The 17,681-nt window shown below is 38.3% G+C and overlaps 2 protein-coding genes across 2 annotated transcripts in view; one reads left to right on the forward strand and one right to left on the reverse strand.

Moving 5' to 3' along the window:
- rab5if (RAB5 interacting factor) overlaps positions 1-16,912 on the reverse strand; it is a 41,909-nt gene extending 24,997 nt beyond the window's left edge. Inside the window, exon 1 of the mRNA XM_028811762.2 lies at positions 16,611-16,912. Coding sequence (XP_028667595.2) covers positions 16,611-16,718 — 108 coding nt within the window. The 5' untranslated portion in view covers positions 16,719-16,912. The remainder of the gene's footprint in view (positions 1-16,610) is intronic.
- Positions 7,708-8,890, forward strand: LOC114659329 (uncharacterized). Its single transcript, XM_028811760.2, has one exon. It carries the CDS (start codon positions 7,854-7,856, stop codon positions 8,412-8,414), a length of 561 nt encoding a protein of 186 aa, XP_028667593.1. The 5' UTR covers positions 7,708-7,853; the 3' UTR covers positions 8,415-8,890.
- Positions 16,913-17,681: the final 769 nt, after the last annotated feature.

The raw sequence follows: 17,681 nt of genomic DNA on the forward strand, positions 1-17,681 counted from the left end.
GTTCTCCAGGCCCTTGTTGATGACAGGTGCATGATATGAGACATTTGCGTTGGCACTCCTGGAAGTGCCCATGATGCAGCTGTGTTTGCAGCATTGGATCTGTACAGGTGAGCCTACCTTTCAACATCCCTTCTCAGTGCGATAGCAACTGAATTAGTACTGTAACCTACTTCCTTTAAGGTTTTTAATTAAAACTGAAATTTGAATTAATACAAAATAACGACGTTTAATCAAAAAAAAAACTCTCTTCATCAGACCATGCGAACCGCTCCGCCATTCTCGTTTTGATTGCACGTGATGAAAATGTGACACATTTATTTGCGTTAAAGCCCTTTTTCCCGACAAAAAGTGTTTCCAATGTAGTTTTTGAGACATCTGAAGTATCGATATGGAATTTATGAGCTAAAGTTAAACGGAAAAATATTATGTCGACATGTACAACATTTTATTGATAATTAGCATTTCCATCAGCTATATCGGTAAAAAATTTGAAGCGCTAAATATTTTTTCGCAAAAACTCCTTGGATGGAAACCTGGCTAGTTGTAATCAACACGTTGGTGCAGAAGGTATATAATAGTGTTGTGCAGCAAATTATTATTAAATATTTGACAAATGAAGGAGTCATTCAATCTCAGATTTATTAGAGACTTAAAAATCATTGAGGATGAGTGCCTCTCTCAGTCTAGAGTGTATGATTGGTGCAAGTCACTCAGAGGGGGACTATCATCTCTTTGGTCCACTTAACACTAGAATTACCAGAGCCTACGAAAAAACTCGTAGATCCGGCCCACCTTAAATCGCTTCTTAAATCCGTTCACACCTCTCCGCCAGCATCCTTTGTCCTCTAAATGTGCTGATAAAAGACAAGCTGCCAGCAGCCGGCTATTCCATCCCCCCACCGATTTAGAACGTGCGCGAAGTTTTCCCAGCTCATGCCTTGATTGGTTATCTGGGAGTGAAGTGGAGTTTTAGACTGGAAATAATAGATCGTTATTTGGAACACATGCGTGTTCCGTTTCTACAGTAATCTGTGTAAACACATTGTTAAAACAGAAACTTTCATATTTTAGTAATAAATGTTACCAAATGTAGTAGGCATAAACTATAGAATGTGTAAAGCCCGAGTTCCAAAGATCAAATAAACACTTTCACAAAAACTTCAAGGAGGATACATCAGTTTCCGTGGCGTGGCGCACTAAGTTTTGCTTCTTAGAGCACAGCTGCTTTGCCGTGCCTCACAGACCCGAGTTCGATTCCCCGCTGGGGATAAAGTGTTGCATTTTTTTTTTCTTTTTAACCTCAAACGGACATAAAATTTATAAATTGGTATGCACTGTCAGTTAATGAGATCGTTATATTTTCATATGGGTGCTCCTTTTAAAATATTTTTTTAACAATTGAGACTGCAATTAACATGAACAACTGTCCTTATAACTTATTTTTAAGATCCATAACACACAGACAGACAGAGCACTGCGTAATAGAGAGACAGCCAGGCAGAGATATATAAATAAACAGGGAAGCCACATGTACTGAAAGAAAAAAAAGATCAACATGTGCGTTGTTCCTGCTGCACTGAATAAGCTCACGCGCTCTAACATCACCCCTCCCCCATCTGACTCTCTAAGTAACAGCACAAGTACAGACGCAAACGAAGTGTAATCAAGAGTCCCGGTTCCATCCCTACTCACTCCTATATTTGCCGTTTTCAGTAGTAAGCTGCTCTTTTTGTTAATATTATACAGTACACACATGCACTTCGTTTGCGTCTGTTTTTTTTCTGTACAATTTATAAATTTTATGTCCGTTTGAGGTTAAAAAGAAAAACAAAAAGCAACACTTTATCCCCAGCGGGGAATCGAACTCAGGTCTGTGAGGCACGGCAAAACTACAGTGATTTGAAAGGCAAATCTTAGCGCGCTACGCCACGGAAACTGGTGTAACATCCTCGAAGCTTTTGTGAAAGTGTTTATTTGATCTTTGGAACTCGAGCTTTACACATTCTATAGTTTATGCCTACATTTTGTAACATTTATTACTAAAATATGAAAAACTTTCTGTTTTAACAATGTGTTTACACAGACTACTGTAGAAACGGAACACGCATGAAATGCGTGTGTTCCAAATAACGATCTATTATTTCCAGTCTAAAACTCCACTTCACTCCCAGATAATCAATCAAGGCATGAGCTGGGAAAACTTCGCGCACGTTCTAAGTCGGTGGGGGGATGGAATAGCCGGCTGCTGGCAGCTTGTCTTTTATCAGCACATTTAGAGGACAAAGGATGCTGGTGGAGAGGTGTGAACGGATTTAAGAAGCGATTTAAGGTGGGCCAGATCTACGAGTTTTTTCGTAGGCTCTGGTAATTCTAGTGTTAAGGAATTTTTAGGAGGGAAAAAATTCAAGTCAAATGAGAAGGTTACTGACACTGTTCAGCAATTGGTCAACATGCACTCAAAATACTTGTACTCTTCTGGAATTAAGTAGCTTCCTGAGTGCTGGAACAAGGGTATTGCAGTGGTAGAAAACTACATTGAAAAACAGTGTGTAAGTCGTTTCATTGTATTCAATGAATAAACTGTAGCTCATAAATTCCTGTTTATATTTGAACGCCCCTCATATGTATGTATGTGTGTATATTATGTATATTATGTATATTATATATTATATATATATATATATATATATATATATATATATATATATATAAAAAATGAACACATCAAACACACAACACTTGTGCAGATGCATTACATTGTATATGGTGAGTTAGCACACTACTTCCTCAATAATTTCAGGTCTCTTCAACTATAACAACATGAATTAATACATCTTCATAAAGGCATTGCATATCCGCCACATAGAAGGTGTATTTTGACCAGCGCCTACATGTTAATTTTCCGGTTGACTGCTAGGCTGCTACTGTAACTGAAGGGAAGCTATCATGCCACTTAGTTGACAGGGATCCTACCCTAATATTTAAATTTTATCAGAAAAAAGTAACATTTCAGTTACCAATTTTGCTACCTTTAGAAAGTGACATTGAATTAATTCTAAAAGGTAGCTCTGAACTAATCTCAAGTCTGAACTGCGCAATACTGGCAGCGAGATCCTAGTGAGACAAACTTTTTACCAGAGTTCACAAAATTGTGATTGAATGTCAACTTCTCACTCAATTTCAGTGTATAAAAGTTTAATTAGCTCGGCAAGAAAGAACACTCAGCAGATGTGATTTATTAGTAGACAATTGACTACACTGCATTTTAGTTTTACAAAAAAATTAAAATTTGAATTACTTTTACACAGATCAAGCCTTGCCATATTTAATAAATAATGTACTTCACCTTTTTATTACAGTACCCTGATTTGCTATCATCACTTTGTTGGTGGCATATCAAATAATGCAATATAAAATAGAGTATTTAAATTAATAAGTGAGTTATGAAGGGGATATCTTACACAAGAGCTTTAGCAATGTCATCAAAAACAGGGACGGTTAAGAAGCACCTCATCATGATACTTGAAGCTTAGCTTTAATTGCAAACTTCTGCATTTTCATTAAATCTGTGGAGTAGATTCAAATATCTATCAAAAGTTAAGTTCAGCTCGAAATGCAATATGCAGACTTCATGCATCTTATATAAAAAAAAGTAAGGCCTTCCCTGAAAAAAGCATCACCTGGATGACAGCATATGTTGCTCCAAAACCTGTACATGTCATTTGGCCTTCCCAGATATGCAAACTACCGATGCAAAGTGCACTAAGTAATGCAAACCCCCCATGCCATCACTGATGCTAGCTTTTGAACTATGTGCTGATTACACCCTAGATTTCCCTTTTCTTTAGCCTGGAGGCCAAGGTGTCCATAAATTTAAAAAAGATTTTCAAAATGTTAAATCAAAGACCACAAGACTTCTATATTTTCTTTACACATGACCAATATCAGGAAGTCTCAAGCATTTATACATTAAGTTTATGTCCTCCTCAATGCTTGTAATTGGTTCTATTTCTGAAATCATTTAGAAATCTTAGACCTGCACTCCTTATATTTTAAAAAAATGAAAAAAAAAAAAAATCCTGGCAAAGCCACTTGATGGACTAAATTACCTTACAAAGGCAACAGTGCCATCTTATGTCATGTTGGTCTAGTGGCTAAAACATTGGTCTTAAAGCACAGACTCACACAGGTTCAAAGTGTTTCAATGAACTGACCTAAAACTGCAAATCATGTCACTTAACCCACCCAACGAGGAGTTGAAAATTTGATAACAACTTTAACACAAATTATTGGCTTTGAAGTATCACTTAATATATTAAATAATATTTTTAAAAAAGACAAATGATGTGCAATTTAATGCAAAAAAATCTCACAACAATAGTGTTTCTCTAGAATTGTTACAAGATGCTTTCCATTTACAAAATGGTTAACTCCAAAAAGGAACTACAAGTTTTTATTAATAGCAGCAAAGAGAGATATGTAGAGAGTAAAAATGAAGTTTCTTGTGACATCCTGTATTCTACATATTTTAAGGACATGTAAGCATTAGATGTTTAGTTTTATATGTAAAGTTTATATTAAGCTGTTTTAGTTGCAGGCAATAACCAATCAACAATAAAATAACACCAATTCAATAGTTCATTGAACTCTTCTTAAATTAACTTTTACTCAGTTAATCAACCTTTTCCCCGGACTCTGCCTAGAATATGACTTTCTTCAAGTTAAGAACCCCAAGAAAAGGTTTAGAGTGAAAATTGACACACTAAAATCTAAAGCACATCTTGAAGATGCAACAACCCATCAGCAGGCTATTTAAAATGACATTTTATTTAAACAAAAGAGGTAGATTATACTGACACAAACTCTGTAAATGACAGGTTATTGGTGTATACAGTGTTATTGGCAGTTAGAAAAACAAGAGGTCAAATATACTGTATATTTTTTTAAACCACATTAATTAAGGAGTAATAGGGAATAAAAACATAGTTAATACTGAAGAGGGACTAAACAGGAGACACATTTTAATCAACAAGTTGATATAATAATTTATCCCAGGAGGTTATGAACAAAGCTGTAGCTGCCGGCTGGGTAAGGGGTCGGCAGCTACACCTCCAAGACCTGTGGCCTGGATAATTTACTGAGTTTGAATCTAACTATCAAGCTGTACCTCTAACAAATTAAACTTTTCCCCCACAATCGACGGTGTAAATAAGCATAAAAGAAAAGCAGGTATTTAAAATTAAACTGATTAAATGCATTAAATGAAATAACAGGACAAATGCAAAATAGAAATATACACATATAAATATAAATATCCCTCCACCACAGCAACAACGAGACAACACCATATATAAATACAACAAACCCTCCCTTGCCCCTGTCACATATAACAAACAACGAATAACAACAATGAATGACATACGGAACGATCGTGAATTTGAGTCCGGTTATAAAAACTGTCCTGAATACGGATGACTGAACTAGAGATAAATGAGTTGTTTGATTTTCCCGGCAATTATAGCAACCTCACCGTGATCCCTCGGCGTGTGGTGGATGATGATCCGACCCCGGGGTCTCAGCAGATGAGGGATGGAAGACAGTCCAGCAAAATGAAAAACAAACTGGTGCAAAGTCGCGATGTGAAAAAAACAGCAAGTAAGATGATCCGTGGTTGAAAAAATGGTCTCCTTCTTTCTTCTCTCTCCTCTCATTCCTTTCTCTTCTTTTTTTTGCCTATTCCCTCCTGATTGCTTAAATAGTCTATCTATCTAGTCCTGTGACAGCTGTAATTGATTAATAGAGAACAGGTGTTTTCCAGGTTTGAGGCTGCGGCCTCCTTCCATTCACTGATAGACAGCAAACGGGACAATGGAAACAAGACGCACTCAGTACTAACATTTTGACAACACTAACTATGTAGCCTCACTACAAGGCAAATAGCCAAAAGAAAACTTAACTACTCAAAAGTAACACATCTCCCATATATTTATTAGAACAAAAAGATAAGTTAGCAACTTTCTGGTTAAAAAAAATGATACATTTTTGCAATGATTACTTAATGTATCAACAACTAAAGGTATGACATTATATAATAAATGTTTTACATTTTTAAAAGTATTAAATATAAATAATGATAGGAAATATAAAACATAAATAAACAAACAAACATTTTTCTTGTTTTAATTACATGGATTGTTCTAGTCATTCACTTCAGAATACCAGAAGTGTAGAGGAGGAGGGAATATGACAACACCTACAAAAACAAGGCACTTCCTATACCTCTGCAACCTGCCTGCATTAAAGTCTCCAGCTCACCAGCTAAGGTCAGGAGAAAGTCACCTGACTAGATCCAGCCAATCACAGACTACTTCCTAATATGTGAAGCAATCTGTCAATTCAACTACACCGGATTAACTCTTACAGTGCCACGCTGTCATTCCAAGGGAAGCACTAATTAATGGCTGAATTGGTTATACATTTTGAGAAATGCATTACTTCTCTTAGATACAGTAAGTGGTAACAATTTCTCATGCTTCAGATACATCACTTATTTCTCAAAACAGGCCTCTATTTATTTATTTTAGTAACCACATTTTTATTAAAACACAGTAACCAATATAAACAAAAGCTTTTTTTTGGTTGTTATTAACAGAAAAAGCCCTAAAATACCACCATCCCGGTGCCCTAAGAAGTAGTAAATGTTAAATAAATAAATAAATTTAAAAAAATTTAAAAAAGAGGAGGGGATCAACAGACTGACAACAAATGACGACAACTTAAGAACAGTTATAAGAAAATGGAACACCCCACATGAAACTCCTGATCAGCTGGACTGCACAATGCCAAACTTAATTTTCTTAAGTTTGAACTTAGTTATGCACAAACACCAAGGAGTTAAAGACACTACATTGGACATCACTCTGCAGGACTGATTCTTAATGCAGTCTACATGCTTGATGTAATTTATTACTTAAAAAAAATCATATTCCCAGTTTAGCTGCCTTGCAGTAAAAAGACCAGAGTTCACATCCTGGGTCCTCCCTGCATGGAGTTTGCATGTTCCCCCTGTGTCTGCATGGGTTATCTTGGTATTCTGGTTTCCTACCATAGTCCAAAGACATGCAGGATAGGTAAATTGCACATCCCAAGTGTGATTGGTGTGTGCGTGTGTTTGCCCTGCGTTGGACTCAATCCAGGCTCGGTTAAACAGGGCTTACCCAATTAAAATCTTCAGATTATCAAAAGAAACCATTTAAATAAGCAAACAGAATCTCAATGCCTCACAGTTTAATTTCCAAACCTAAACTGTAAGATGGACCAAGGTCAGGCTTTTATCAGTCGATTAATATACTTCTGCATATCCTGAAGTCTTTGAAAGCACCTCTCATTACCTCAATGTATTATTCTGTACAAAAAAAAAAAAAAAACTATTCTTTGGGCAGTATAAAAGAATATAAATCACAAAGTGGGGCACATATACATCAGAAAATCTGTGAGTGATTTCAGATCGACAGAAATAAAAGTGGACAGTCATCTTGATAAGTTGCCATTTAGGATTACTTTTTTACCATAGACTTCACAGTTACTAGGAGGTGCGAAGGAAACAGAGATGACAGATCATTTCCTGCAAGGCAGACCTGGCCATACACATAGTTCCTCTGTCACTTGAGACGGCTCAAAAACTTCCAGCGTGTGGCTTCCAGCATCAGCAGTCTCATTAGGCAAGGGGTGGGGCCTATACAGGTATCATAGTGCGCTTCTCAGTGAACTATAAATACAACAAGTACAATGTGTTTTCTTGCAGACGAAGCAAGACAATTATCCTCAAACAGACAAGATCTCACACCAGCATCATGGGCAACCTGTTGACCAGAATCTACCAGTCTCTCTATGGACTTCAAGCCAGAATCCTGATGATTGGACTGGATGCAGCAGGCAAGACCACTATCTTATATAAATTGAAGCTCAACGAAACAGTCTCCACCATCCCAACCATTGGCTTCAATGTTGAGACAGTGGAACCTATCCGTGGGGTGTCCTTCACTGTGTGGGATGTGGGCGGCCAGGACAAGATCAGGGCTCTGTGGAGACATTATTTTACCAATACAGAGGGTCTGCTGTTTGTGGTGGACAGTGCTGATCCAGAGCGCTTTGAAGAAGCACGATCTGAGCTACAACGTGTCCTTGAGAATGAGGAGCTGAAAAGAGTGCCCTTTGTCATACTGGCCAACAAGCAGGACCTGCCAGGGGCTCACAATCCCACAGAACTGGTGGAAAAGATGCAGCTGATAAAGATAAGACACCATGAGTGGCATGTGCAGGGCTGCTGTGCAGTCAATGGAGATGGAATTGTGGAGGCCCTAGAGAAACTGACCGAGATGATCAAGCGTTTTCAGTCTAGAAGACTGTATTAATGATAAACTTTACTGCCCTGTGCAATGGGATTGCTCCCTGTCTCCAACAACTTCAACAGGACAATTCTGAAATGGAGAAATGCTAAGAACTTCTGCAGGGTTAACAATAGAAAACTGCACTGACGCCATATTGCACTTGCTGATGTATACATTTGAAGGATTACATAATGAATTAATCAACTTTCTATTTTTAATAATACCATTTACAGTGAGTTATATGACAAAGCACTTTACAATACTGTTATAAATAATGTTTTGAAGCAAAATGTAGTAAAACAGAGCACTATAAATACTCTTTGAAGAAATGTACTGAATCAAAGCATGCATTATTTTACTAATTATCAAATCATATATATTATACATTTTATCTATTATTAGTTTTCTGTCTTGAAGTTATATATGTTTTGGTACTGGTTCCAGGATCTGTTATCTGTATAATCTGTTACTGTACATAATAAAAACATTGTTTACTTACATCTTTGTGTCTATTACAAACCATTCTTACTTAAAGATATGCACACTTCTGCTCAGATTTCACTGCTAAAGCAACAAGTTGCTTCATAAATGAACATCTAGCAGTAAACACTAATATTAATATTTAAAAAAATGCATCATTCCTACTATTGCCTAGAAATAATTACCTGATTTGGATTTAAGATAGATCACGCAGGACCTGGATGATTGACTGTCGCTTACCTGCTGCCATTTGAGCTTCTCGGTATTTAACTAGTGGTCTATCCAACATCTTGCACCTTAGCAGATGTAAGCTGGTCATTGGGCTATTCCAGTAAAATCTCTTATCGAGCTACTATATTCTGAATGTTTTACTTCTGTGTAATAGTGAAAATGCTCATTTATACACGTATATATATATATATATATATATATATATATATTACACTTTTTTAGTACAATAAGAATCAAGCCAATGCAGCTCTTCTAATGTTCTATTCAATATTAATTTTTCTTAATTATAAAATCAGCTGGAATGAACAGTCTGGTTGCCTGAAATAAATTTTTTCTTCACCGGTCCAGGACTTGGAGCAGCTGACAACATGTCACAAGTCATCTCCAAGCATTGTTACTATGTGATAGGTGCATGGTGCACAACAAAATATATTAACATATATTTCAATCATTAAGAAAATGATGTGTACATAGACAAAATATAGCAACATATTTAAAAAAAAAATCATTACACAGTTAGGCTCTCAAATACACAAATAACCTGAGCTTCTTTATGTGGAAAATGTTAGTGACGGATTGAATGAAATTGTTAAGCAGATCATTAAGAAGATTAAAGAGTGCCATCTGAAAATGTTACGCTGAAACAGAACTGTCTGAAGGTGAATGGCTTGCTCAGCTTTCATCCATAACCCATCAAGAGCCAAGTGTGAGAACAGGAACGGGGGTGTGTTAAAGAAAGCGAAAAGAAACATAAGGAATACTGCAGTGCTGTGACTTCTATAAAAGCTGTTATCAATTGGTAAATTATATTTATTCCACCTACATAAATACCTTGCTTGCTCTGTGATAAAACTTTGCAAGAAAGTGCCCTGAGAAACAAGTGACCTAAAATAATTTAAAATATTTGAAGTATATTTTTAGGATATTCGACCATATGATACATCTTCTAATATTTTATTGAATTGGAGCAGCGTATTATTTACATTTAGATAGAAGCCTGTATCTCATCAAAAGTTGCACAGGGCAATTTTAGTATTCTGGATGAAACTGAAGCGGTAGTATCCGTGCCATGTTTAATAACATACAAAATGGTTCCAAGTACTTCTTTAATGATCATATTTTCAGATTTATTTTATATAGTGGCATTCAAGAACCACACCACAAGTCTTTCTTGCTCAACCGACATGCAACATGTTACCACGCTCTGGAACCATGACAACGAAAAGAATCTTAAAAGCCTACATTTTATTTTATAGAAAATACACCACGATAGTCATCTTCAGGAATATGCTACATCATCATTGGGGACCCATACTGCTGAAAGACCTTTCACATACATTCCATATTAAGGTTAAGCAGACATACAAGATTTTTTTTCCTTTATTCCTACACCAACTTTTATCTTGATAACCTTGAGATGTTTAAACATTAAATTATAATGTATTTGCCCATATCACATTCCCTCTTGCGCGTTGTCATTCAGAGAATTCAGTCTTGTTATTTGGCAAAGAACAGGGCATGATTGATGTGTGTATATATACACAATAAGTAATGAAACAAAAAGTAAAAGGAATTTTCTATTAAAGCTCAAAGCAAAACAAATTCAGTAAGAAAAAAATGCACAAATTAAAACGTATCTCATTGAAACAAAAAACTTTCAGTCTAGTAGCAATCTACCTGAATTTAAAATAGGGCTGGATAAAGGAAAACTATGAAAAATTCTGTGATGGTTGTGGCAGGCGGCTGGGGCCCATGCCCAGCCGGGACGCCCCTGCACACTATATCCAGGGGGAGCAGCCCTGGACAGTGCAATATGTTCCCCTGGACGCTAGATGGCCACCCCCCTGGGTTGGAGCGATGCCTTGGTTTCCCACAGGGCTCCATGGGAATTGGAGTTGGGTGCAGCCCTGTTGGGTCCCGCAGGCACTGCCAGTGGGTGCTGTGTTTGGGACTCCTGAGCCCGTGTGGGCAGCCTATCCATCACACCCGGAAGTGCAGCCGGAACTCGGTGATCAAGCACCTGGAGCACTTCCCGGTGAACTATAAAAGGAGCCAGCGACCACCACTCAGGAGCCAGAGTCGGGAAGGTGGAGGACAAAGCTAGACGGAGCAGTGGTGGTGCCAAACAGGAGTGTTGTGTGGTTATTTGTGTGCAAATTATGTTAGGTAGAATGCCCAGAGGAGGCTGGGCGGTCTCATGGTCTGGAACCCCTGCAGATTTTATTTTTTTCTCCAGCTGTCTGGAGTATTTTTTTGTTTTTTCTGTCCTCCCTGGCCATCGGACCTTACTCTTATTCTATGTTAATTAGTGCTGTCTTATTTTAATTCTTACTTTGTCTTTTTTCTCTCTTTTCTTCATCATGTAAAGCACTTTGAGCTACATTATATGTATGAAAATGTGCTATATAAATAAACTAGCCATGTGCGCACAACCATGTTGCGCATGTTAAAGTTGTCTGTGAAGGGCTCCCTGTTTAAACGCGGCTGCCAGTCGTGAACTGGTCCCTTCGTCGCACAGCATTATGATTTTTTATAAGGGAAACAAAATTACAAAACAAAACCCTTGGACATTGATTCAATAGGAACGGCCTACTCGGAATTACTGTCCGAATAGTAATTATGTGGTGGTGGAGGAGCATTTCTGCTTCTCTCTGTTCACATTCCGTCTCGTTTTCATGACGCTGTCGTTTCCTTTCATGATCTCTTCTCAACCTTTCTCCAATCTCGCAGGTTGCTTTGTGGCAATCCAAAGAGTAAGGAAGAACCAATGCTTCTTTCTTGAACTCCAAATGCCGACTGATGGAAAATCACAGAAGTGTGTCCGACTTATATACTCTGACTGCCGACTCCAAGAAGCGGGTGAACATTCGATTTGGACGAAGTGCTGCCAACGACGGAGGATAGAAACAGAAAACAGAAAAAACCACAGTCTCGACAACGAAGCAGGTGTCGACGCCAGATCTAAACACAAAGAGTGGTATCGACAGTGTTCGTAAAGAAAAGTAACAACCAAGGCAGTGTCAGGGGAACATGAATTCGCAGACAAACAAAGATCAAGATCCAAATGAAGATTATATATAAAGATTAGTTAATTTAAAGCACAACAATTTGTTTAGTTTGAATGTCTGTGTTTTGAGGTGTGACTGGAGTACTACAGTCTTCAGTAGTATAAGCCTGGAGGAGATTCTTAATGCAATGCCTATGTTTTAGCTGTCTCTCTACTGCCATCTAGTGCTTCTTCTTCTAATTCATCCATCCATTTTCCAACCCACTGAATCCGAACAAGGGTCACAGGGGTCTGCTGGAGCCAATCCCAGCTAACACAGGGCACAAGGCAGGAACCAATCCCGGGAAGGGTGCCAACCCATCGCAGGACACACACAAACACACCAAGCACACACTAGGGCCAATTTAGAATCGCCAATCCACCTAACCTGCATGTCTCTGGACTGTGGGAGGAAACCGGAGCGCCCGGAGGAAACCCATGCAGACACGGGGAGAACATGCAAACTCCAAGCTGGGAGGACCCGGGAAGCGAACCCGGGTCTCCTAACTGCGAGGCAGCAGCGCTACCACTGCGCCACCGTGCCGCCCCTTCTAATTCATTCGCGGACAAACAAACATCAAGATCCAAGTGAAGATTATATATAGAGATGCTGCTGCTGTTGCTGTTATTTGGCCTTGTTGTCGCCTGTGGGGTTCACGGGGAAGACATGCCCCACAGGTGAAGAAAATAAAGTCTTGTTGTGTTTTTACACGGGTCGGGCACAATATAGCACCTTATATCACATGGTCTTTTTGTCCCTCAGGCATTCATACAATCACAATATAGTGGCTCGTTTACTTTCTTCACAATGGACTTCACGTTAACTAGCAACATGAAAATTTTAATGATGCTGCGTTAAAATACTGCTGACTATCTATGAGACCAACTATAACTGTAAACGCTACACACTTTCACTTTAAGAGAAATATGTCAGAAGCAAAATAGAAGGATAAACTGTTGAGTGGTTTAATAGTGCCAAAATGACAAGTACTCAAGTAAAATTTTAATGCAATACTAAAAGATGACTTTTAATAAACAAAATTATTTTGACCCAATTTCAAGTTAACGGATTCCATTTTTCACTCAACTAAACAAATACCTTGAAAGGGAATGTGTGCCCTCTGTGCTGTGGTGGAAAGATGCAAAATAATTGCAAAAACAAATTTCAGGTGAAGTCTTTGTGAGTGGCTAAAAGTGCTTAGGAAAGTATATGTAATGTGGATGATCAAGAGTTTACCAGTAATTATGAAGTACTGCTGCTCACTAACAAATTCTACATTATCCATTTATTCGATGGAGTCCTCTCAAATTACTACATTTTTCAAAAAAATATAAATACATCTGGACTGCTTTGCCTGGACTAATAATGAATTATATAGCACTTTTCTACCTACTCAAAATGATTTACATAGTGGGGAGCTAATTCAGCCACCACCGACGTGCAGCACTTGCCTAGATGATGCAATGGCAACCATTCTTGTACCAGCACACTCACTATACATTAGATATTAGGTGGTGAAGGGATGAGAGAGCTAGTAAGGCAATTAGAGACAGGAGATTATTAGGGATCAGAATGGACAAGGCCATGGTTGGTAATTTGGCCAGGACATTAGGGAACACCCTACTCATTTCTAAAGATGCTCAAGGATCTTCATGACAAAGAGTTGCATCTCATCAGAAGGACAGCACCATGCCCCTGACATTGTACTGAGGCATTGGGATCCACAAATACACCAGACGGCAAGAGCCCCCTGCTGGCCTCACCAACACCTCTTCTAGCAGCAACCTAGTCCCAATCCTTTCCTAGATGGTCTTCCATCCAAGTACTTGCTGGGCCTGAACATGCTTAGCTTCAGGTGGATGACCTATTCTGAAAAGCAGTTAGTATAAGCAAGTATATGCATGCTTTCTACCTTCTAATGCCAACTTTTACCCTTAAAACTGCGTTTTTCATAATCAAAGTCATTTGTTCACAATCATAGCATATACAGGGTGGTCCTGATCTAATTATGCAACTGTTCGACTGACAACCATCTCCCCGCCATTTTGGAATGCAAGGCAGGTGCTGCCATCTATCAGCAACAAAAAGAATTTTAAGTGAAATCTCTATGTGCAGGGCAGGTGCTGTGAATTTTCTATGTAATAAACTTAATACGTTATAGCGTAACGAAAATTGCATAATGAGATCTGGACCACCCTATATTAAATTTCACAGGAAACTTGTGTTGTTAAGTAAAACCATTAAATAAAGGTCCTCAGTATTAAAAGATAGTCATGTATCATTTGCTTGCATGTATAGTTTAAATGGTGATATTACATTGGCTCTGTAATAGACAGAGTGGTTGGTTAAGCCTTCTGCCTCACTCTAATGACACAGACTCCAGTCCCAGGCCACCCTCAAGTTAATTAATGAGGTAGGAATGCTACCCTATACAACAAATGGCAGTAGTACCCAATATTTGACTGACTCAGCAACGCTTAATTTGTGCTTTCAGGTTAACATGTTACAGCCTTCAACATTTACCAAAAATAAATAAATAAAATCTTACCACCCCATTATACTACATGTTGTTGCTACCTTTGAAATGTCTAACAAGCTAGCAGGAAACTTTTAGGCACAATCATGAACTTCTATGAGAGACTTGGAGTTTAAGGTATTGATGATAAACAATTTCAGCAGATCCCGGGTCCTTCTCTTTCAGTCACACCCAACACGTTAATAAAAAATAAAAACAAAGGAACATCACAAAAACCCATTCACCTATTTTATTCAACTCACTGAATCCGAATTCAGGGCTGCAGTACCTAGGAAAAACAGGCACAAGGCTTGAATCAGCCCCTGACAGAACACAAGTTTATTATGGGTCTTTTTGTAAGACTTAAAACTTTTTAGAAGTGGGCATTGTTAACAAGTCAATGTTAAATTTAACAATTTTAATATCATGAAACATTCAGCCATGCGATTGCAAGATCAACATTCTCCTTAACACTAAACTTTTAACTCACTCGCCTATTTGCCATTTTAAGTGCAGCAAGTCAAGACTGGAGCAGGCGTCTATTCGAATGAATAAAAGACAATAAAGAAAACCTGACAAAAATGCCAACCATTAATTTACTAAAGTGAATCCATGTATGTGTGATTGTCCACTTAAAAATATTATTTATCATCTTTTTGATGGTATGGTGTATGTTTAAACATGAATGTACCTTGCAATTGAGTGGCATCCTGGTCAGTAATCGTTCTTGCCTTGTGCCAGATGCAGCTAGAACACTGGCAGAGTAATCGGACAGATCAGAACTTCACTCCTGATATAAATGTTTTGCACAACAGTTCTGAAACTGATATAATGCACCCGTCTAAATGAATGCTCTATGAAAAAGACATTCGATAAAATACTTTGATTTCATTTAATATGTAACCGACTATTTTCTGGTTAAGATCATAATATTACTTTGGATAGATACTGTCTTTCTATAATGAACTTCATCCCAGATTGGTTTAACGTAATTGTAAAACTATTAACCAGTTCTTCACATATAAAGCACAGGGCGGTTAAGTGACTTGTTAAGTGGAAAGATGGGATTTAAATGGCGACCTTGCGGATTAAAGTCCATTTCCTTAATGACTAAGACACACTGCCTGCCTAATTTAAATAAAAGTTGGTAGGATCCATTCGGAAAGTAATCCTAACATAGTTTGTGTTTTTATGAACCATACATTAACTTCTGGATATTTTAGGGGCTTTAAAATAAAAGATCGTTTCAGAAACGTAAATTAAATGATTACTTAATTTGGCGTATCGCAGCAGGACATATTATGTATAAGCCCATTATAGGGTTTGTTACTGTAAAGAAATTGTCAACTAATCTGCAACAAGGATCGCGCTGCCTATGCCTGTGTCGGGTTTCTACCCAAAATGTCAGTGCTGTGTTAATTAGCACTGTAATTTAAGTGTGTGATCCTGTGAGCCCTGCAATAGACCGGAGACACCGCAATGGGTTGGCACTTAAATGAAGCCCCACACTTCAGGGGTACCCTCCGGCCCCCTGCCACCCTGAATTTGATTAGGCATTTTTGAGAATGTTTTATTTTAACATACTTACGTACAACGTTTATTTGATTATCTTACAGAATGAACTGTTACGTTTTCCCGAAAATCCACACGTCCCAAAGACTTCCATCTACGTATAAATTTCTCATCAATGATCTATCACGAATGTGTTACTAATAAAGCACCCGCCACGCGAAACTACGATTGCAAACTAAAAAGTTGCACTTTCCTAAATTTAAGTGTCATTGTTCTTCGATTCAAAATTCTTCCGAAAGGAATCTGTTGTGATTTTCTTTAATTTCTCACGGGGGCGGAGCAGGTTGCCCAGCCTTAAACTTTTACTCCTAAAAGTGCCCAATCCAGCCTCATATGCCTCAATGTCTTCCCTGACTGTATATGGACATTTCGTACCTTTTCGTCCCACACGGCGCTGCTCTTGAAGGCTTTGCTCCAAGTGGTCAGCTTCACTCCTCCGTTGGCCACATGCACTTCATCTTTCCGTCGGGCGTTACTCGTCATTCTTATACTTGCTGGGACTTCTCAATCAAAGCTGCACTCGATGTTTTTCCCACGAAAAAGCAATAAGAAAATAGGACATGCAAAATGTCTTGATTCACCTCCAAAACCCTATCGGCTCTTTACAGTCTTAACAAACGTAGCACTGCTGACTCCACACAATACTACACGCCTGCGGGTCACGACGCATGCGCAATACTGTCAATGACCCCCGTGTGGCTAACCAATCGACAAATGAAACGTCGACTTCGTGCTCGAGTATACGGCTAAGCAACTGAGTTGGCTTCAGTGTACTGTACTGTGGGGGTATTCTTACTGTTCGAGTGGGCTGCTTAAGACGTGTCATTCTGCTGAAATTCAAGTTCTGCTGTTAGGAGCGTTTAACTTATAAACATCACAGGTCACTGGCGTCCCAAGCCTCGGTATTCATAGTATTAAAACATTGACTCGATAAACTTTCACCTAATTTAGAGGTTGCCATTCAATCACGTTTTGTGCCACCCGTATGAAATTTCCGACAAAATGAATTAATTGGAAAAAGTGTGCGTGTGCAGTGCCAGAAAGGAAAGCTACATGCTATTGGATCGTAAAGAGAAACCAATGTGTCATTTGCAGTTTTAAATCTGGATTTGGAAAATGCGTTTAACACAATGACTTGTAAATGTGTTAAGGTAATGAATGGGCTTCAAATACCACGGAATTTCTCGTGAACATAGTATATAACGACATTAGTTTAACTGAAGCAGCCGTTTGGCATTGAAGTTGTCCGCGGTCAGCAGAGCATTTTGTCAACTGTGTAGACAATTGTATGACGTCTCAAGGGTTCACGACATAAAAATTCCTGGTGACCGATGACAAGATCTTTTTTTGCGTATTGAAGGCATAGCTTAAAATATGAGAGGTAAATTGGACCAGCAATTGCAAACAGTGCCTCAACCTTAAAACTAAATGGGAAAAAGTATTGTG

Source organism: Erpetoichthys calabaricus, chromosome 10, assembly GCF_900747795.2.
Source record: "Erpetoichthys calabaricus chromosome 10, fErpCal1.3, whole genome shotgun sequence".
NCBI lineage: Eukaryota > Metazoa > Chordata > Cladistia > Polypteriformes > Polypteridae > Erpetoichthys > Erpetoichthys calabaricus.

Coding starts and splice junctions, on each gene's coding strand:
- LOC114659329 (XM_028811760.2), top strand. CDS start 7,854: ATGGGCAACCTGTTGACCAGAATCTACCAGTCTCTCTATGGACTTCAA.